Source organism: Astatotilapia calliptera, chromosome 11 (assembly GCF_964374335.1).
Source record: "Astatotilapia calliptera chromosome 11, fAstCal68.1, whole genome shotgun sequence".
In the NCBI taxonomy this organism is placed as follows: Eukaryota; Metazoa; Chordata; class Actinopteri; order Cichliformes; family Cichlidae; genus Astatotilapia; species Astatotilapia calliptera.
Genome location: NC_137432.1, coordinates 9,147,500 through 9,170,961, shown reverse-complemented (window position 1 = coordinate 9,170,961; position 23,462 = coordinate 9,147,500). Strand labels below are relative to the sequence as shown.

Here is a 23,462-nt window from a genome sequence, read left to right as displayed (position 1 = left end):
GTTTTGAAACAGCAGTTTGGAGGACTTTGTATGAAACTGACCGGCTATGAAGGGCAACCATTAAAAACAGAAATCAGTTTATCAGTAGTTTGGCAGCAATTTATTCACATATTTTCATTCGGTTCATTCAGTTTGCATCAGCCTTTTCAGGCTGAGGGGTAAGAATTGATTTTCGTTTCCAGTTTCTCCACGGTCAAAATTAAGTCTAAATTTGCACTGCATTTTCAAAAAAAATGTAATTACGATATAAAATACAAGAAAAACATTTATAGAAATTGAGTGTTGTTGAGGTTAAAGCCACTGATGCCCATTTTCTTTCTGTAATGTTTAATCCACCAGTATGTACAAAGCTCTGATATTTTTAATGCTAAAATTGTTGTTTTGGCATGAATTATTGTTGTTATCCATCAATTTTCAAATTTAGCTTTTTACAGAAATGCTGAAAAAATAGTAAAGCACATAATTATTATTATCTAAGATGCCAAATTACAGTTATTTACTTGTGTTCCTGAACACGCAGATAGTTTTGCTCAACGTTATGCTCAATTAATCTGTGACTTCACAGAGAAGTCGAGTGCGTCGGCTCAAATTTGGGTATAAACAGGTGAATTCTCCAGTGAATTTTGACCAGTTTCCAAAATACTCCCGTTTCTTTGTTTTTATGGCAGGCTGTGTAATAAATGTGTTCAGCGCTGCGTATATAGTTTTATCGCGATGGAAATTCTGTAAATGCAAATGTGGGCAGTGGCTCGCTCAGAGCCCACCACTAAAATAACTTACAAACAACATCAGATTAGAGGGGATCTATAGATAAGCACAATGTGGGAGTGAATCTGTGGAAGAAAAGCCAGCGAGTGAGCATTGGCTCTCTGCATTTCGACTAATAATGTCCCAGCAACCTGCGCGGGAGCCGCCAATGAGTCAGTGTGTGGGAGTAGCCCTCTCACCCAACTCCATGATTAACAATAGAGCAATGAGTACCAAACCCCTGCAGAGCCAAATCACTGGGTAAATGCTGGCAGCACTGCCTGCCAACTCTGAGAGATGGGGTAGCAAAAGTTGACATGTCACTCCAGATGACTGACAGGAGGAGAATGCAGGGCTGCTGTGAAGCCGAAGCATCGGGGAGAAGCAAATGTTTGCGTCTCACTCATCTTCTGCCTGGTTTTGCACAAGACTCTGTTCCCATCTAGCTGCGAGGAAGATGACAATTTCTTCATCTTGTTTGTATACAGTAAGTAAAGGAGAGTGCTTGCATTTGTACCCCACATGTGGCCATGTTTCCTTTGAGTGACTTTCCCTCCTAAGGTTTATTCATAATTCATGCGAGCCAAATATACAGTAAACAAACACTGAAATGAGTGTGAATAGAAAAGAACAAGCTCTGCATTTGGAACCGACTGCAGTGTTATACAGCTAAATGTGTCAGATCCTATCCTCGGGACTCTTTAGCGCGATAAATATTTCATTGGGCTGCAACACTGGTTTCAGAGTCAAGGATTAAGACTCAGGAGAATACAACAAAAATGTCAACCATGCTTTATCCAGTATTCCCAGAAAGGAACTTTTTGTCGAGAGTTCCTCTTAGTTTTGTTTTTGTTTTTTTTGTATGCAACACTTAATGTCTTTTCACTCCTTTTCTTCCTCCACACTCTTTGCTGCCAAGTAAGGCAGGCTGGCTATGTGCCACATCATAAGGCATGTTCAGGTCTTGATGAGAGTCTTAATTATTTAATGACCACAGTGGGAGCATTCAGAAGTTGCCATCTGCTATGTCTGGAAGTAAAAGGGTGTCTGACTGGGTGATATGCATACAGTATGGGTACAAAGCAATCTTACAGCCAATGTTCACGTAATAGAGCTCCTGGTGGTATCCTCTGTAACGTGAAATCCCCGAGGTGTCCAACTCAGCAAGAATAAAAAAAAAGAAATAAAAAACAGGGATATAACAGAGATCCCCCTGAGAGTAAAATATCCTTCAAGCTTGTGTCAGGTATATAAGTCACATGAAAGCAGCGTGGCTCAGGTGTTAAATGTGCTATGAGCTGACAAGAGCCCTTGTGTTCAGCAGTGGGACTGTACAGGGAGTGTGTAAGTGACAGGGAGAGACTTTGTCCGAGTATTAAGCTCGGGAGCTTTAGCGAATACGTTTTATACAAAGACTGTACATCACTGTGTAAAAGTCTTGAGCCACCACTCATTTCTTTATATTTTGCTTGAAAATGGGAAATAGGTGCTGTAATTGATTTAAACGTGAAACCATACATGTTAATACAGTATATAAGGCAAACACAGAGCCAGTACTTTTTAATAAGCTTGAAAGTCAATATTTGGTGTGACCACCTTTATTTCTCAGGCAGCTTTCATGTCATTTCATGATCTAGTTTTCAGGAATAGCTCTCCCGGCTTCTCTAAGGACAAAAATGGATGCTGTTTGGATGTTGGCTGCATTTTGTTTTGTCCAATGATCCCACACTGCTTCAACATCCGTGAGGTCTAAGCTCTGAGGGGCCAATCCATGACTGATTGGGTGTTTTTCTATCCAGGTGTTCTTTTACTGCATTGCCAGTGTGTTTGGGATCACTTTCGTGTTTAAATATGAAGTCATTGCTCATCACACACTTTCCAGATGGTATTTACATGGTGGATCAAAATCTGACTGTACTTTTCTATGTTCATATTTCTGTCAGTTTTGGCAACATCCCCAACACCACAGCTCCAAATCATGATGAGCCTCCACTGTGTTTTACATGTGACTGTAGACACTTACTGTTGCAGCTCACTCCTGAGCTCCTCCATGCACAATGATGACTTGAACCAAACATTTCCAAACTGGATTTATCATCTATCAGACCTGTTGCCACTGTTTTATTTTACCATACCTCAGATTTTTCTCCCTTTTCCTCTTCCTTAAAAACAACTTCTCGACTGCCCGCCTTCCACTGACACCATTTCTGGTGAGACTTCAGTGAGCAGTAGATGGATCAACTCAAGGGCCAGATGCATCTCTCAGGTCCTCTGTTAGATTTTTTTTTATGATGATGTGAATTTCAGATAACATTTATCTGCTGTAGATAGTTTTTTTTTTTTTTTTTGGCCTGCTACTTTTTCAGCTAATAGCTCTTTGGAAATCACTTTGTTGGTACAAAAATGCTATATTATATCTGTCAAACTGTTCTCTTTGTCACTTTTCAGAGATTCAACTTTCAGAGATTCAAAAAAATGGGAAAAAAAATGTTGTTTTTGCAACAGGCTTCTAGTAACAAAGTGCCTAAAGATGCAATTTAAAACGGGTTCTTTTGCAATGTTGTTTGTTATGTGTAACAGATTCATCTTGTGTGTTGTTGCCTTTTTTGTGCTTAAATGAGTCATAGGTCAGGGTTAAGTGGCTTACAAACAAAAACTCAGAAAACAGTCAGGTACAAAATGTTCAAAGAAAAACTGAGACCCTCATAAAGCCTGGAGAACTGCTAATCACTCACACAGTAGTGCATATAAAAGATGTATCCAAGCCTGAAAACTAAAGCTAGTGCCAATGTCATCGGTGCCTTAAACCTAAACAAACCTTGATGTGATTCACTCGTCACAGTCGTTTCAGGGACCTAGTAAGTGATACACATTTGATAATACTAGAAATAATCCAGCAGCAGTGACTGTAATTTGGTGTACACACCAACGTAGAAGGTGGCAGTGCCGCAGCTCAACACTGATTGCCAGTTACCATAATAGGAAAGAAGAACTCCAGTTCCCAGCAAAGTGTGCGGCTGCAGCTGATCCATAAAATCAAGCTGAACTAGAAGACAGATAACACACTACCAGCACCTGACAAACCTACCTGTTATTGCTGGAGTTTGGAGAAAATTGCTGAGATATCACCAAGAGTTTGTTTGGTCAACATAACTGTAGCGGAAAACCTGACAATATGACAGTCCTAGCAGGTTTTTTAAAAAAGCAATAATGTCCATCTTTTATATACTATTTATATACTCTTGTTTCACACAAAGTTGTCAAGTTTAGGAAGAAAACTGAAATGCTCCTTTCACTTTTTCACCAGTGACACAAAAAGCCCTGTGCTGCTGGGAGCTGTTTATTATAACAACAACAAAAAAACAACCCTGAACAGGAGGCGTTTTCATTAAGCTTTAAAATGCAGCTAAATGTAGAAAACCTCTTTATGAGTTAAGTGCAAGAAAATGCGAAAGCCTTCACAGAGACTGAATTTGAGATTACAGTGATTAACAAATAAATCTGCCTGTCAAAGCGTGCTGGAGGCAAAACGACAGGTGTGTTCTCAGGTGGAAGGGAGTGTTGGCATTTGGGTGTCACAGTGTCTTAATAGTGCCGCTGTTGTCACAGCGTGCCCCGGGAGAGCTTGTCGTACTAATATAAAAGGTCAATCAGCCATTACTCTTCTCCTCATCACATTTATATTTCATGCTGCTTTAAAATCTGTTTTACTCCCACCCCAAGAAAAAAAGCTAAATATTTCTTTCCTGCAGCATCTTCTGTGACCGCAATCCACTTACAGCAAGGATAGTTGAGCACCATGATGTCATCTATGGCAATGTAGCCTCGCCGCTCCTTCGAAACCGTTGCCTCAATCAGCACCTGCAAAAGTGAACATTAATAAATGATGAGCAGATTTTATTCGTTAGCAGAGCAGCTAAAGCATATACTTTTCATTAGCCTGATGCTCTCGAAGCTGAAGTGTCAGCGCATTTGAGGGCTGTGTGAATTCTACTCCACTCTGCTCTTGTTACTTCTACTGCGACAGGCGGATTAATTACAAACACACCCATCACCGCATGTTTTACCTCAGTCCACGGGGCCAAGGGAAATAATTGATTTATCAGGAGGTACACAGAGTTGTTTTTGTTGTGTCGCATTCTAAACGCAGGACAGCCACAGCAGCTGATAATGCAACTTGCCACGAGACTCAAGGGGAGGACAAACCTCCACACCCTCCTATGGAACAATAAGCTGGATGAGCTGTGGGCTCTCATGAAACCTAATCAATATCAAATCACCAACCTCAGTAACACTGAGAGAGTTATGGGACACGGGGGTGATGTTTGTTTTTGCACCACCAAGGACAGTCTCCCATCCACAAGTTTGATCAAAGGCCAGCTTTGAGTTATTGTTTCTCATAATCCTCTGACAAAGTGATTACAGCATGTTTCCTGTCGCTGGGTTTGGATTTTTACTGAGGCTCCACCCCAAATTAAAATGAAATCACATCCTCAAAGCTGCTTTAAATGTGTCTCACATGATATTCTAAATCATGTTAGCTTAATCTTTACAAGGTCAAATACACTGGCGGCCACCAGAGCTCCCCTTCAGCCTCCTGGAAGTACTGGATCATCTGTTACCAGGTTCAAAATGTTCCATTCTTATTGTTTAATGTTGAAACACTAAGCAGGCAACATCTTTTAACACTTTTAATTCATCTTTTAATTGTCCCCTGGCCTTAAAATCCAAACAGTTACATCAGTCTGACAGGAGGAAAGTTACTATCACTATGAAAAGTCACAGAATGCAAATTGGGAAGAAGCTCTGAATGCTGTCAGAAGAAACTGTGGTGCTGGTGTAGATACATATTATACTGCACCGTTGAAAAACCTGCAAAATAAAAACAAACTCAGGGAAAAATATCACTGTAGCTGAATACTTCTCTGCCAATACCAAAATTATACTTTGCACAACCTCTGTCTGAGAGCTGGTTAGGGTTTTTTTTTTTTTTTACTTTTTGATTTACACTGAAGGAACTTTGACACCCACATCATCTCTGCTACCGCAATCCTCTTATGTTTGAACACCTAATTTAAGAGTCACAACTGCATCTTCAGGACCTCTGGCCCAAACCGCAGCCTTCCACAGTCAGCAGGACGGAGACGGTCCACCTTCTTTGGGCTTTGAAAGAAAGACGCCAACCGGTGTGACAACAAACTCAGCCATGCGTGACCCCTAAAGGCACCTTCCCAGAGAGATGGTGATGGGATGTGAGGAGATTGGGGTCAGCTGAAAAAAGAAAAAAAAGTCCAGACAGGATGCCATGCAGGAAGCCAGGCATGCACAGAGGGGAGGCTTGAAGCTTGCAGAAGGAGAAGTGGAGTGGGGAGGAGAGGAGAGGTGAGGTGAAAGGAAAAGCAGGAGGAAGGGTCCTGGCTGCTGGGTCTCCTGGAGTTGGAGGCTGACCCCGCTCTGTCCACAGCTGGCTGCTCTACTCACAGAGGAGCACTGAGGCTAATCTCCTTCTGTCAGAGTCAATTTTTCCTGTTTGTTCCCAGACTTTGTTGGAACCTGAGCTGGAAGATGGCACCGCTTTTCAAAAGCAATATTAACGTTTTACTGTTTTCATCGTTTTCCCCCTTCTTCAGGTTGTCAATTCGCTTAAAAGCAGAGTCCTCCCCTCTGATTTGATTTTCTCTGCCTTTCCATTTTTCGCTGTCTGCCTTTATTTCTTTCATCTTCCTCTCACGTCTTCTTTACTTAACTCCTTACAAGCCCCTGCTTAACCAGAAAATAAACAAACAAATCATTGCTATAATGAAAGCATAATATACTTCCGTATGTTGACCTGAATTAGCTGTGTAAACACATGCGGCCATGCCATTAGACTAACATCAAAATTAGCCAGAAACACTGATTGGGCTTAATGGCATACAAGACAGAGGGAAAAAAATGTCTCGGAAGTCTAATTAAGGTGTTATTACTCTCTGCTGAGCTAAAGCACTGAGGAGATTGATTGCTGGTTAATCCTTGAACTTCTTAGCCATTAGAAGAGCAGCTTTTTACGAGGGAGACATTCAGAGCATTTGTTTTAATAAACAACCTCTGTGGATTTTTATTGAAAGCCACTTTCCCAATGAAACTTTCCATGTGCCTATTCTTTATTCTAATGAGCTGCTACTTTTCTTTCTTGGGATAAAAACGCAGGCATCATCTTTTGGAGATAAAAAAATAAGGAAATAAATAAATAAAAGAGTGACACCACAGTGATTTATGGCTGATATAAGATGCACATTATGAGAACATATTACATTATCCTGTAATACTGGCTTTTAGAAACGGTTATAATGTATACAAATCTGGAGACAATTTATTTGGCCCTATAAACGACCTGCTACCTTTTCTCCAGTCACGAGACACAATTAGGCACACCAGGCTTTCACTCACCATGAGACGCAGTCATGCATTAGATAGATGACAAAGGATTGCGTGCTGAAGTAAATCTGATGGGGTAGGAATACCAAAGAATAGCAGCCAGTGTCTGAAGATATAATTTCAATGTCAAGAATCCCAATTCGCTCTGTACAGCGTTAAAAAAACGAAAACCTTTAACGTAGCCATGGGCTCAGCTTGAGGACTCTCAGCAGGCTACAGCGAGGAAAATAGCAGAAATTATCAGACAAAGAGGAGACGCACAGATTCTCATTTACAAGCCTTTGATGTGTTTAATGCATGTTATCTTTTTCCTTTTTAACTGAAATTGGTTTTATAAGTAAACAAGATAACATCATGGGAAATGGTTTTACATATCGAGACTTAATAATAACAATGTGGAAAAAATGTCTGAGTGTGTCTATGAAAGTAGACGCTCTGTCACTTTGTTATTCTGGAGCATTCAGGTGTGTCTTAACACAATGCCAAGGAGAAAAGATGTCAGCACTGATCTTAGAGGAGCAGCTGTTGCTGCCCATTAGCCTTGGAAGGGTTATAAGGGCATTTCCAAACAATTTAAAGTCCATCATTCACAAGTTTATTCCCATGTGGGAAACATTCAAACACTAGTCAATCTTTCCAGGAGTGGACATGGCAGCAAATTCACCCCCCAAGGTCAGACTGTGCAATGATCAAAAGAGCTACATGTCAGATTCCACAGGCCTCAGCTAGCATGCTTCATGTTCAAAAGTTCAAAATACTATAATTAGAAAAAGCCTGAACAGGTAGAGGTTCTTTAGAAGGGTTGGCAGGAGTTTCTTCACTCTAAAAAGAACATCAGCAGCACGGTTTACGTTTGCACAGTTGCATTTGAACAAACCACAAGACAGGTGGTGGTGAGAATTAGCTGTAATGCTCAGCACCGTGTTAGTGCAAATTAGTGCAAACACCACATTTCAACAGTCAGGCACCGTGGTGCAGGGCTAATGACCGGGGCTTTTTTTTGCAGCCACAGTCGCCGCAGTCATCCAGTCGATCAGACCACGAACTCCTCTGCACACCAAAGTATTCTAGAGTCAAATATGAGGCCGTCTGTCTGACTGAAATCGGGGTCATGCAACAGGACAACGATCCCAAACACAGCAGCAAATCTATAACATAATGACCCAACATCCAGACCTCAGTCGGATTAAAATGCTGTGGCAAGAGTGACGATGATGTGAGAGACTGATAAAGTCACACAGAAAATGATTACTTCAGTTTATCACTGCTAAAGGTGGTTCTACAAATATTCAATCCTGTTCTTGTTTACTTTCAAAACGCTTTCACACGATTGTATATTCACATTTTCTCAATCATTTGCTTAAAAAAAGAGGTGAAACACACATTGAACAAAACTTTTCTTGTGCAGTTTTTTTTATAGATGACACAAATATGTAGGGAGTCAACATAAAACTATCATAAATGCCTTTGTGCACGATAATCATGTGGCAAACGTTTGACATCGTGTCAGCCATGCAGTGTGAAATTAAAATTTCATAGAAATCACCAGGTAAAAGAAAAGAAAAAGAAAAATATTATGTTTGCATCATACCATATAAACACATGGGGAAAAGTAAGAAAAGGAAATAAGAAGACAGGAGGGGTCGGCTGGGACCGGGTGGGTTCAGCGCAGAGGTGCATGTCTCCGGCTCTAGTTAGCAGTTTTGGGGGCTCGATAACATCTTTAATATTTGATAACAAGATTCTCCAGGTATTGCAAACACTCTAAACCAATATGAGGCAGAGAGAAATATGGCAATGCACAGCAGATCGCACTCGCACGACATTTTCAATCGAGACATCTCAAGGTGATCTTACTGCCTTCTATTTTCCATTCCTGAAACCCATTGCACTCCAAATCCCAATTTAACACCTGTGATAGGAGGAAGAGACTCCTGTCAGCCTTCGCATTAATATACACGGCAACCTGATCAGAAAATTTACAATAAACTGCACATAAAGTGCAAACATAGACATGTTAAAGAAAAAAAGAAAAAGAAAAACATCATCATTCGTTTTCGATAAAATCCTCAAACACTCAAGTTGGATATAATCAAGAAAATAATTTTTTAAATCACCAGGAAAGCGAACAAAGGAGATTGGAGTGATTGTGGTTTTTCGGCATATTAATCCCCTTAGTTTTGGTGATTATCAGAGAATTTGTCAGACTCCACTTAATTACATTCCACAATGACATTTTCAAGAAATAAACACAGACTGAGTGCGTGCCCCAAACAAAGTATTTCATTACACCCCAAAACGGTGAAAGCTCGAGTGTAATCTCACGTCTGTATCTCTGCAGTGTAAAAGCCTGACATTTTGTATCCCTGTGCTGTAGGCAAGAAACTGGCTCCTCCAATATGTCCTGAAACCTAATAAGGCAGAAGAACTTGAGGATTTAAAAACTGTCTCCAAAAGCTTGTGTGTTCCCGTGGGATTTATTTTAGTCACAGACAATGATAAGAAGGACCCATTATCCACCGCTGCTTCAAAAGAGTGCTTTTCTACTTTAATGACAGTGTAAATCAGCCTGCCTATCATTTGAAACCCAAAGTGGAAGTATTACACCTGCCATGGAGCTAATATAAACAAAGACTTTCACCATTTAAAGTCACACAAAGCTGCTGCTATACAGCTAAAAAAAAAAAACATGTAAAAATGAAAGTTGAACGCAGTGCCACTGCAAACTTCTCTTCCCCCTTTTCGTTGCTGCTTTACAATAGGGGATAGCCAGCACTATTAGATACCATTAAAGAAAACATTGAGCTTTTACACCTCCCCACTTGCCCTTCTCTCCGTTCTGTCTGTGCAACAGAGAGCAATGACGTGTTGCAAGACAAGGCCCACTGTCATTCCACAGTGATGAGGTTTTTGACTGCCGAGGGATTAGCAATGTAAGCCGTGGCATATGTGACTTTGTGGAGGCAGTTTGTTTTGTTTCCTTTGTACTCAGAAGCAGTATGAGGTCAGCTGAGTTAAAGTGAAATGTGAGATGAAAGTAGAAGAAAGAAAGAAGGAAAACTACATTGCTTTAATTCCTCACAAGCTAAAATTGGATACAGTTTTTCTAACGGTGCCAATATCTGCTGATCAAATCCCAAATATTAGCAATTTAATCCAATCTGAACACCGTGTTCCCCCCCAACATGACATAAAAGCCATTAGCAGTTTAAGCTGTTCTATTAAAAGCCACTACTGTCAATTCTAATTCAAGTGTAAGGCCCATCTTCTTCTTCTTCCCTTGTACTGTTTGTCCTGTCTTCAGAGCCATCCACTCCTCCTCATAAGCCCATTATAAAGCTCCTTCTCCTATCTGGAGCCTCTCATTGGCAGCTGCAGCATAATTCTGACTCACCTATGAGCCATCAGTGTTTACTGGGATGCTAACGAGACCGAGAGACGAGAAAGTACACAGCTCCCCGGAGAAAGGGAAAGGAATAAACCGGCGATGTTCAAAAAGCAAATTCAATAGCACTTGACTGGCGAAGAAAACGCAGGATAGGTTTTATTATTTTATTCAGGACTTATCTGCGCTGATGTTATGATAGGGTGAAACTGTGGTTAGTGAGTCTGTTTTATAACACGGAGATGGCAGCTCTCTTCCACTTCCAGCTCGCTCACTGTTAAACATGCAGAATGAGAGCAAACCTCCACTTAATGTATTTAATAAGGGTACAGTGAAAGTAGCGATTTGCGATGAAAATGCCATGAAAAGAAAAGAATCAGACAGTGTGGACCTCATTATTTGCCACTGATGAGCAGTTTCACTGGCAGGCGTCCTTTGCTACTCTGTTTATGGGGCCAAAGCTCAAGAGACACTGCAACTGGATTTGGCACTGATTAGTGCAGCTCGCTGTCTTCTTGCATAGTTAGTGATTTGTAGCTACTGACTTGATATCCAGAAATATAGCTACAGATGGCAGCGCCACAAACTCAGTGGGTTTCACTATAATGGTTTGTTTCTCTTTGAATCAAAGAAAAATAATGTCCCTTTTTAACTTAGGTCAACAAACGTTGGTGTTTAATTATAACCTGGAAAAGAAGTAGATACATAAAGTATGCCTGAAATATTATTTTCTGCTATGAGTCAAGTGCCCCTGACTGTAATACTGTTCTGTACAATATATACATGTGTTTTATCCTGTTAACCTAACATTGTTTACCTTATTTTCAGATCGCATGATGTCGGGAGAAAGGCATCACCCTGCATCTACACCCCAGGTCTGCACAACGCTAAGGACTATTATTTACATAGTGAAGGTCACATCTTGCAGGTCTGAATAGAATTTAATTAAGTCAGCAGGATTGACAGTTCTTGATAAAATGCACACTACTCAACTTAATTGCTTTTTGACAGCTCCGCAGAGTTTGCAGAAAGAAGAAATTGGATTAATAGACGGATAACACTCACGCTCACCTGACTGTGCCATGTGCAGACCACAGCATATCAGACCCTCACAGTGCATGCCAGTCACTGTCTGCGTGCTGCATGCACACAATGGCGTATCACGCGAATTGTTAGAGTGAAGTGAAAGTGCAGAAAAACAAACCTCGCAGGGTGAAATCTCCACCAGGCATTCCCTTGTGAGATCTACTTAGGTGCTTTAAGCACCAGCATTGGCTACATCCACAAGGGAATCAGTGCTAATTAAGTTGCAAATGTAAGTAATTAACTGTACCTCAAGGCTAAAATGAGTAGTGATCAACAGAGCCTCATTGTGTACCATTTTTAAGCTCTACATGATCGCGGTCAATGAGTCTGTATATCTCCAACAAAAAAAAAAAAATGTTAAGTTCTTAGAGGAGCATCAAGCAGCTACTTTGAACAACACGTCCGACATATTAAAAGCGAGGATGATGAAGACTTTAAGTCAGTTTTAAATCAGTTTCATCAACATATTTAAATATGAATGTTTGTACCTGGTATTCGTTCGGCCAGAAGGTGCTGACAGCCAGCTCAACCTGATGCCACTGTTTGCCATGAGGCCCCGACGTGTTCCACACTGGACTGCCGAGCGGGCCGCCGTTGACCCGCACATATGCCCGTAGAGCCCCGGGACTGTGGCCATCACGGCTATACAGGAAGTAGCTGAACTGGACGCAGTGCGTGTCATTTTCACTCAGTGTCTGCAGCAGCAGCTGAGCACGATGACCCACGGCATGCTGGGAGGAGTTCACCAGCATATAGGACCCTGGAAAAAAAGCAGGACAGAATGCAACAATTAATCGCTCTATTCAACATTTATGTGTTATTAAAAGACGGGGTCATTAACTGTGAAGCCAATTTTTCTGCTGCTCTGTATTGGCCGGTTTAAGCCTGAAAACAATGTAAAAGTATTTTAAATCATTGCGTTCCTGTACACCAGATGTCTTACATGCGTCAGAAACAGACATCATTTACAAGTTGCAGAAGTGAAGCGTGCATTTTAAAAAAGTTAACTAGTCTCTCGAATGCCTGAGGTGTTTATTCATTTTAAATTGGAAAATGAAGTCAACCACACAGACACTTGCACTATCTTCTACACCCGTGTTTTCCTGAGGCAGTAATAGCTTTTTGGACATTCATGTATTTTTCATTCATGTATTTTACAATTTGACTGTGTTGTTTTCTTTAGACACAAGGGGCAATATTGAAAATCATAGTTTGAGTTTATTTATATATGTAATAATGCATGATGGGAAAATACACAATCTACAGTACTGCACAAAATTCTTGAGAAACCCATCACTTTTTTATTGTGCTTCGAAAATGGGAATTAGGTGCAGCAATTTATTGAAACATACATTTAAACGCAGCATGTAAGGCGACTCTAATGAGCTTCAACACAGCTTGAACTGTTATTGCTTTACGTAGCTTTCAGGAATAGTACTCCAGGCTTCTTGAAGGAAAGTTGAAAATACTTCTTTGGATTTTGGCTCCTTTCGTTTTGCAATAACGTTCAGGTTCAGGCTCTAGTGAGGTCAATCCATGACTAATAGTGTTACTGTGTTTTTCTATCCAGGTATGATTTTGAAGTATTGGCAGTGTTTTTTTGGAGTCACTGTCATGCTGAGAAATTAGGCTGTTGTAAATCAGATGCTTTCCAGATACAGGTACTGCATGGAAGATCAAAATTGTGCTTCGTAATTCCATTAATTCTGATCTGAAAAGATCGCAAACACCAGAGGCTGAAATCCAGACACCGTATTTTATAGATGTTATAGACGCTCATGGTTGTACCCATCTCCTGACCTCCTCCATACATATTGGTGATGATTTGAACCAAAAATTCTGGATTTTGGATGCTTTACTTTGTCAGACCTCTTGCCAATGATTTTCAGTTCAGTTCTTGTGGAATTTGGCACACATCAACCTTTTCTTCCTATTTGCCTTCCTTAAGAATGGCTTCTTGACAGTAGTTAGTAGTGGACTGAACAACCATATCCATCTGTCAGGTCCTGTGTCAGGTTTCTACTAGATTTGTCCTGTTTGTTAAGGACAATTTGAGTTTCCTCAAATTTTTTAAGGACACACTGCACACCATGCAGAAATGTATCAACCTTTCAGCTACTTGCTGCTTGGGAATCACTTTGTTACGGAGCCCCGCAGGGGACATGGGAGAAAAAAAAATTAAGACGGACTTTTGCGAGATCTCGCAAAAGTTTTAGCCGCATTCTTCGGAGGCCGCCAGCTCGAAGCCGACCGGGAGGTCGAGGCACGATGTGCCGGGAAAGCGGTGTTCCTCCCGGCTGTAGTAGGTCTCGACCTCCCGTTAGCTTCGAGATGGTGGGTGTCAGATCTCCAAAAACGTCGGAGCACTTTTGCAAATATGTGATGTCTTGTAAAGCGAGCAGGTGTCTGATGTTTACACAGCTACATTCACGCCTCAAAATATCTTAAAAGTGTATTTTGTGACCCAGAAAGAGTAATATTACATCTAAGTAGCTGCCGCCATTGTTGGAATTCAACTTTTGCGAGATCTCGCAAAACTTTTGCGAGATCCCGAGTTTGTTTTGCAAGATCTCGCAAAAGCCCGTCTTAATTTTTTTTTTCTCCCATGTCCCCTGCGGGGCTCCGTACTTTGTTGATGCAAGAATGTTATTTTATGCCTTTTGAACTGTGTAATATTTGGCATTTCTCAGATTCAGCTAAAGAAATGGGAACAAATTATGTTTTTGTGACAGGGTCCTACTAGCAACTTTAAAGTGAATCAGAAACAGAATACTTTATTAATCCCTAAGGAAACTGTGTAGACACACATGCTCCAAGACAGTAAGAACAGAAACTAAATACAGGTTGCAACATATAACATAATAGCTCTAATTATTATTGTTATTATATCTGTGTGCTACACAAAATTAATATACTTTGACATCAAGTTGCCCCTCTTATCTTTCTTCTTTTCTCTGTAGAGGATGTGCAAATGTGCACTCTTTGCTAAGTTGCCCGTCGGCTTAACAAAAAAACAAAATGTTCCTTTGGAAATGGTACAAGGACTGGACTGAGGATGAGTGAAAATGCAGGTAATGTCCAAAGAAAAACTTTGAAACATCTTTAGAAAGCCTGGAGAACAACTGCTCAAGACCGCTATAACAAAATGACAAGAAAGTCTGGCTCCCCGGAAGTAAAATATAACGAAACGAGGGCTGGCTCATGACTCGCACAGTACCGTACAAGCGTATATGAAAAAGAGAGTAAATTAGTTACATTAGTGCTCATACCGCGAACATGTCCATAGCACAGACTTGTTCATCTAATTTAAGTGGTTGAGCTTTGCAAATGAATCACTGAGGCATTTTTGGGAAACAGACTCCCATGAACCAAGGCAAACATATCAGACAAGGAACAAATCTTTTTTTAACCACTTTTCGCCGTGTGAATGAGAAAGAAGAAAAATGAAAGTATTATCCACCAAGTCACTGCTATGTGTGTAGGTGGTTAACAAAAGGGGGGAAAAAATTAAATGTGGGCTTTTGAATGTACAGACACATTCAGTTCTGGCGATGGCAGCAGTGAATACCGGAGACAAATGAGGGGACCGAGTGAGAAAAGAAACTGAGTGAGAAAAATGAGCTCATGGCCAGTTTCCCTCTTCCCTCTTCACCAAGGTGACGCCGAGGTAAAAACGAGATTCACAAACCCCCCGACCGCCCCAAAGCCTCCTCTAATCAGGATAACATAACCCCATTGCCCTTTGCCTCGCATCTGTCCTGCCTTGAGTCTGTGCCCACTAACGTGATTAGCACAACAATGTTTGGAGACCTTCCTGTGTACTCAAATAATCAAGCCTGTTGTCTTTGTACTCCAAGGTCTTTCTGTTCTCAGTCAGAAACAAGCCCGAGAGACCAGACAGTCACAGCCTTGGCGCCAGGTGTCCAGAAGACACTTATTCTCCTCTCAGATGTAATAGCATGTGAATGGTGCAGAAGCCAGACAGAGGAAAAAAATCTTAACATCCCACCGAGTTTGCACCTCTGAAATAGGAGCCTCTCTGACAATAAGCATCTGGGGCAACACACCATACCTACAGAAGTACTCTGAGTTATGAATATAGAAGTCTTTAGCTTTTTTATCCTCATCTCTATTAAACGCCAAACAAGCACCTGATGGAGTCATCCGCTTCTTCACAAGCACAACCAGCCACTGAGAACACACTAATTACCTCTTTGAGCGCAAATAAGACAAAATGCCTAAATTTACAAGCTGATGTTCTACATAATGAGATTGAGATTCACAACCCTTAACCCCGGAGCCATAAAAAACATTAAATCAAGGAGCTGTATGGCCGCTCATTACGTGAAAGCTATACGTGGCCTTTGCTATAAAACCGCATTGCACTGCAGCGCACTGTCAACACCTCCTGATTTGTGTCCTGTCCTGCGCTTGGCATCTCGGCACTCTCATTTCGCTTTGCTTAATTAGATCTTTCAGAGTCCGTCTCCTCTCTCGCACCCTCCAGGCCCACGAGGGACTCATAAAATACCAGAAAAGGGCTGAGGTGCTGAGGCCATACTGTCCTCACTGTGCCTCCTGTTTTATATATAGGCATTATTAACACCTTTCTGTTGACTCTGCAATAACGTCACGTGAGAACGGACAGAGCAGCCGCCCTGCTGCCCTTTAACCTGCTTGAAGACTCAAACCGAAGACGGAGTGAAGTCATAAATTTAATAAGGGTTAGCACGTGTGGGTGAAAGCAAATGATGGCGAAAAACTGAAACACTGTGACAAATTAAATGGAGGTCCTGGACACAGTCGGTGCAGTAATCCCGATATACTGGGAGATAATCCACATTAGCTCGCTCAGTATGGGCATTATGTATATTACTTGATTTGATTTGGCAAGTTTTCGAAGCCCTGCCTCTGTGTAAGCAGGAATTTCTGCCCCTAATTAAATGGTTGTGTCTGAGGGCTGAAAAGGCTAAGCAAAAGCATTTAACAAAAGGAAACATAATGGGAAATTAATCAAATCTATTTCTACACAATGTGTTTCTTTTTTCTGTTACGTAATCCGTTTAGTAAAAAAGTAAATAGACATTGATTTTTTTTGTGCCTTTTCTCATACACAGACAACAAATATATCTCCTTTCTTTTAAAGGGAATTAACACTTTAAATAAGATACAAAGATATAATTTAATTCGAGCACACATAAGGCGGGAGACTGGGAGACCTCCGTGTACTTCAGAACCAATGTTGAACAGCGTGAACGGAACATGAAGAAAACGAAATGTTTTCAGGCATAAACTGAAGTGGGTGACGGTGTGACAAAATGTCTTTTTGCAGCAGCACTCTCTGCACACTCCATCTGACCTTGTTTGCCAAGTCTATATTATGGAGACAGAACATCTCTGCAGGGCCCTGTGCAAGGACGGAGACGAGAAAAGGAAGGGCAACACCTATTCAATTTCCTCTCAATAACTGACACTTTGGAGAAGGCGTCGATTTTTGATTTAAAAAAAAAAAAAGCGAAAGAAAGAAGACCTCATCGGGGTCAAAGGGCTGCCTGCGAAGTGGTCCAACTTCAGAGTGCATTGCAGTGATGGGATTGTTAATATTAACTGTTAAGGCCAGTCAATTCAGGTTTACCTTGACATAGGGACACTGAACAACATCTTTAGAAGAAACTGCGAAGACGAAGAAATTGTTATGTCCTAGCGAGTCATCTTTGGGAAGTAAAGAAGAGGTCAGACTGAATTGTTACTGTCTTGCACACGCAAAGTAATGACACCGTTCAGTCACTCGAAAAAACCCTTGGATTTATCTGAAAAGCGCTCCTCAACCAGAGTTTGTCTGCTTTTATTATAGTCATCAGCTCATTGATTGAACACCTGGAGTGTCAATGTGTCATTAGCACCTAAAACCCACCTAAACTGCGGCGTAAAGTCGTTTTTGCTTCAGTGACACCTGCCGCTGTAATCCATTCAAACAACCAAATGTATTTCAGGTCTATAAGGCAACATCTGAAAAGTCTACAGCTATGATGGCAAACTGTTCATGTTGCTGTATCGCCACTAATGTTGAATACTGAGGTGTATAGGTCAATTTTCATGTTTACATTCAGTTTTTTAGCATTTTATGAAGTCGTTCAACACAAAATTTAAAACAAATATGTTTGTCAAGCTGCCCACACAGGAAGCCATTTCTTCATCGTGCATTGCTTTCAAGCTGACAGTTGATCGCTTGTGGGCATTGCAGGTAACCTTGGAAACCCTCTAAAGTATTTAGGTCATGCATCAAACAACAGTATCCTGCACTCTTATTGGTCGTCGCTTTAATCACTGAAGTGAGTTGTTGTTGGAGGTTGAGACGAGTTTCTCTTGGGTCCCATCCGCTTTGTGTCTCCAGGGTTATTTTGACCATAGCTGCTTGGAGTTGTCAAATATCACTGGCTTTCTATGGTTACTCCATCGCTGCAAATCACCTCCAGTGTGGACACAGCTAAAAAGCATCTTAATTGTAGACAAACTAAGTGCAAAACAGTTTCTCTTTCTTCATTTTACCATGCTTCCTGCTGAGAACTATATGGAACTGCCCATGTCCTCTGACTCTACCCTGCTGCTGAGCAGTGTTGTGGGTAACGCTTTCCAAAGCAATGCATCACTGTAATCTCATAAATTCAACACTAAATTCAGTAATTACATTGCAGTTACAATTATGTTGTTACTTGCATTACAAAGGTTTTTCAGTTATCTGAACGATGGCTGGACAGAAAGAAAAAACATCAAACATATTTGATCCTTCTTGAACACAATCACCACTAAAATGAGCTGAAATGGATTCATATGCATCGAGGAGGAAAACAGCGGTCCGCTCCACAACTCTTGAGGAGAGGAGATATGAACATTAGGTTTATTTTTATTGCACGAAAGAACAAGAGCATGATGATAAAGTGCAGACTATATCAGGACACATAATTATTGCATTGCACTGCTAGCACAACATTAGTTCAAGCATCTGCAGCATGCTAACACTGAGACAGAAAACCCAGAACCCTGAGTGAGCTTCAACAGGTAACAAAGTCATGGTAGCCTCCGTTTCAAGGTAGAATCACTGTGGCGTTTGCTTTGAAGACTCTTTGGGTGCTTTTCAACTTTACTTTTTCTTGTAGATTTTGTAAACACTAAAAGAAATATTGTATTTTTGTCCTCATGGGAGTTTGTGTCCGTGTATGAGACTGTAGGTTCAGGTTTATATAGTTAACGAATAGTTATGTGACAGTGCTTCTTACACATCATGTAAGAAGTAACATGAAAATAATGTATTGAGTAGTTACTACTTACATTTAAGAAAAGTAACGAGTATTGTGTAATACACTTTTCTGAGTAAATACACCAACACTGTTGCTAAGTAACTTTAACAAATCTTCCCAGAGGCAAATGTTGCTGCTCACAGTATCTTTTCCATCTCAGGAGAAAATAATCAACTTCATTTAAGGAGCCTGATGAATTCTGACCTGTTTCTGGTGAACTGCCCTTTGGGAGAATTAAGGAGCGAAACAACAAATCAATTACTGACTAATTATCCTGCGTAGGTTGAAAATAACTAGAGAAACCCAGTTCTCTTAGGTTGTCTTTAATTTTGAGTTTAACAGCCTCATGGAGCAATCAATAAACAAAAAAAGGAAAAAGCTTGTAGGATTTAGATCTTGGCATTGTCTGACTTTGGTGTCAGATGAAGTGCATGCAGTGCTGAGAACAATGCAAGCTACCGTACTTTTGCCATTAATGAAAACTGAAAGTACAATAAAGTTATTCATCATATTTTCCTTGCATTTAAATCTGGAAGTCACTCTTGACAGAATTCAGCATGAAATATCCCACGCTGCTCTTTCTTTCAGCAGCCAGCAGATCATCACCTTAAACGTGCAGTACCAATCATTGCACGTCACCAGCACCAAAAACACAGCATGAGCAACTCAACTGCAAATATAAAGAAAAAGACGAACTAAACCTCGGTATGACAGACTGACGCACGCCAACGCAGCCCTTCCAAATGCTACAACACAAGTGACGTGCAGTCGGCAGACACAAAGAGGTGACGGTTTGTGATCGGCTCACTCCCTGGTGGGACACAGAGTACATCCCCACTGTGGGGCCCACTCAAACAGGTTTTGCATCTCACACTATAGTATTATACCTGGGTTATGCATGCAATATTTTATTGAGAGAATTGAAGCAGACATTTAAATGTAACACAAAATGATTTTCTTTAGAATTTAATTACATCCTCCTACACTCGTACTCCCACATGGAGTAACTGGTAAAGAAATGTTTAGTAATTACAGCTAATAATGCTAATACAAACTTAGAGTGTTCTTTTGTACGTCTGATAAATTATTTTGAGAGAATAATCTGAAACAATTTGTTGATAAATAAAGAAGTTTTAATGATCCACACAATCTTAATTTGAAAACAACAGAATTAAAAGCTTCCAGATAATTACGTGGCTTTAAAATACTTTAAATAATTTGAAAAAGTATGTGCTGAATATATCAAAACAACTAGTTTTGTGATCAAGGGGCAACCTCCAGAGCTAAAAGTTAAGCTACAAACTGCAGTACCTGTAGGTGCCACATGAGGCCGACTAAAATTGGCTTCTATGGATAGATTCTCCCATCATAACAACTCTAGCAGGGATCATTTTTACTATAACTCATCCACCTGGACATTTGATGTGTGGGTGTGGCTCCATTATTGCCAGTCAGCGTCTGGTAGGACTCATTTCTTTGAGTCATTATACAAGACTTCTTAAACTGTGTGTTCTTTTAGTCTTTTGAAGAATTTTTAACAGCTTATCTGATGATTACAGAGTCTCCACGAAGTCTGAGCTCCAGTTTTGGTGAATAAAATTCCAGTTTTTATTAATCCAAATCATTTCAATTAATTTATTACAGTGGGGCCTTTAGCTTACAATATAAAGCTCCTTGAGTTGACTGTTGTGATTTGGCTCTAAATGCAATTGAACAGAATCTTTCATACGGTCTGTGGTTGTGAGGCATCATGCAGATCTTAGAGACATCTCTGAGAACAGAAAAAACCTTCAGAGTTGAGAATTCATTTTGATCAGTGAGATCATACTCATTTTTGATTTTCATTCTTTTGGATCTCACTGTCATCTTTAAGAACGGGTTTAGAAAAGAAATCAATGCAGTTTGAGATCTTAAATTGAGGTTGAAGGATATTTCTCAGGACCTGAATTTAAGAAGTATGGTGAAATGGCCAAATTCTCATTCTGATGGTAAATTGATCCCAATTTTCAAGAAGAGTTTTGACAAAAAACAGTTTTTTTATTTCCTTTCATCCCTGAGGTTTTGATAAGTGAAATAAAAATGCTATTAAATGGATTTACTGCGTATTTACAAAGAGATTCCTGTTTGTCCGATTTTATTTTATTTTTGCTTCATTTATTTTCTTCGCTTCTGATGCTAACTACATAGTTAGTTACTCCTAGTTAACTACGGTCTGATTATCCAATGAGAACATATCCCATTACTATGGTAGCACAATGGTAGATGGTTTCATCTTCTTCTTCTTTCACCTGATCATTATAAGAGTTTTGCCACAGGATCGGTACAGTACAATATTTCAGAAACCAGTCTCTTTGTACCATAATTTCCTAGTTTATTATCAAATATCATGTTCTGTGATGACTGAAAACCACATTTAATGTGTATTTAAAAAGTCAAAAAGCTTTTGAATACACTAGAATGTAATTTATTTGTATATCCACTGACATTGTGAATCTGAGAATTAAAAAAATAGCATCTTTTAAGTCACTTTTAAAAACTTGCTTTAGTCTGATGATCTGATCTTCCCCACAATTTTTTTCCCCTGCTGCAATTTTCATTATTAAAGCTAAAGACTAGAGCATAGATCAAGTTATTCAGATCACACTGCAGTGTATAACGCTGCAATGCATGCCCCCACCCACACATACAATGCATACACAGCAGCACCTTTCATGAATTATATTCTGAAGCACCATAAAATCTGATAAAATTCTATCTATCCATTGATGTTATTCCCAAGGGCAAAAAAGAACATCCATAACAAAATTAGGGCCCATCCACCACATCATAATTCATACCGTGCACCACTGCACTACAGGCTGGTCACAGGCTGCATGTGACACTATCTGTGACAAGCCACAATGGACACAAAACACAAAGCCGGGCGATAAACTGAGAACGGGATTTGGATTGTGCACTGCATCGGGATCACAAATTAAGCAAAGTATAAAAAGGTAAAGACAAAATAAAGCTGTTAAGAAGGACGATTGTCAGAGGAAAATGGGAGACATAACATGAAAACACAACAAAAGGATAAAGTATATTCTTTGTTTATCCCCCTACCCTACCAAAGGCACCAAACATTCCTCAGTAAAGCCTTGTTTGTCTAACATCCAAGGCCAAAGTCCAAGTAATCTCAAACACGCAAGAGAGTAGCAGGCCTACAGGTCTGACAATAATGGGATCAATGGCTGTGTTAGGGTTTAAGAAATGTCCTTGATGCTGCTTGCTGTGCCATTACTGTTAGTCTGAGTCGCTGCCACCTCTTTGCACTTTGGCCTTGATGTTCATCTTTTCCCCGTGTCTTCATCATGCACTCTCTATTGAGGTCATATGGGATTTCAGACTCAATCTCTGAGTGTGCCCTAACTCTCTTTATTTGCTGCTGTTTGCAATATCCTACAAGTAGAAGAAGCTACATTCAGCTGCTCCCTTATTCACAAGGGGTCTTCATAGCGGGTAACTCCAAATGTTTTGATTGGCCACGAGTTTTACCCCAGGATTGTTGTCTCCTCTGGGAATCATCAGGCAAATGTGTAAACCACTACACGATGGAGCCACTGTAACATCCTATAAATGAATAAAGAGGGGGGAAGAGTGGGCATCGGCGTGAAAAGCACATTGCCATTGTCATTTCCTGGCGTTTGGTCTCACACTGAGAAATGTAGTTCACAGATCTAAAACCGCCTCATTATGTAGCAAAATTGTTCACAGAACCATAACAGCTTTCAGTGGAAGATGCCACAGTCTTGTCGCTAACACCAGATGTTAATGTGGTTATTATCCATCGCTGCAGAAAACAAATGGCAGATAAAATTGTTCTTTGATTCTTTGTTGGGGTTTTTTTCGCCTGTCTGACCTTATCGATAATTTGAGGCAGGCCTGGAAGTGTGTAAACAACGTAGATGGAGGCTTTGATAAAAGGAAACCCGTTGGGAGGATGGACAACTTCTCTTCCTAATGGAAGATCTCATACAGGGACAAACCAATAATAAGACATCACACAGACTTAATCGACCGACAGCAATAACACACAATGAGAGTGTTCCTACTAAGAGGCTGAGGATGACCTTATACTCAAAAAGAAAAGCAGCACAACAGTTTCATCTGAGCATATGGCAGTAAAGTGTTATGGGCGCCATTTTTTTGTCAGCATCCATTTTCATCTGTAAGGGATTTACAATACCCTCTTCATTTTGATGCTTCCAACTATGTTTTCTTACAAAATTCAAGTCATTCTTTTTGTATTACTATTATTCTGCAGAAGAACAGTTCACTTACTTCACTTTTCTCGCCTACGTCCATCAGTTATAAATCAAAACTGCTTTATTGGTTGGAGCTCATCAGTTAATTAAGTCACTGTTGGTTATCCTTTAAGCAGAAACCTCACAAAAGGAGTTTGTGTAAAGAATATGGAAAATACGGAGACAAACCTTGTTATAGTCAGGAGTGTAGAGAGTATTAAATGTTATAATAACTCTGTAATGCAA

General features: G+C 40.3%; 1 protein-coding gene and 1 long non-coding RNA gene across 5 annotated transcripts in view; one reads left to right on the top strand and one right to left on the bottom strand.

Moving 5' to 3' along the window:
* Positions 1-23,462, bottom strand: part of ptprub (protein tyrosine phosphatase receptor type Ub) — a 186,302-nt gene that overhangs the window by 75,678 nt on the left and 87,162 nt on the right. For all 4 annotated transcript variants that reach the window (XM_026183429.2, XM_026183430.2, XM_026183431.2 and 1 more), the window contains exons 3-4: positions 12,124-12,395; positions 4,527-4,608 (exon numbers count right to left, since the gene is read on the bottom strand). In XM_026183429.2, the coding sequence (XP_026039214.1) occupies positions 4,527-4,608; positions 12,124-12,395 (354 nt within the window). The remainder of the gene's footprint in view (positions 1-4,526; positions 4,609-12,123; positions 12,396-23,462) is intronic.
* Positions 818-12,130, top strand: LOC145431907 (uncharacterized). Its single transcript, XR_013912222.1, has 3 exons — positions 818-1,234; positions 11,378-11,477; positions 11,561-12,130. It is a non-coding gene; the product is annotated as an uncharacterized LOC145431907 (long non-coding RNA).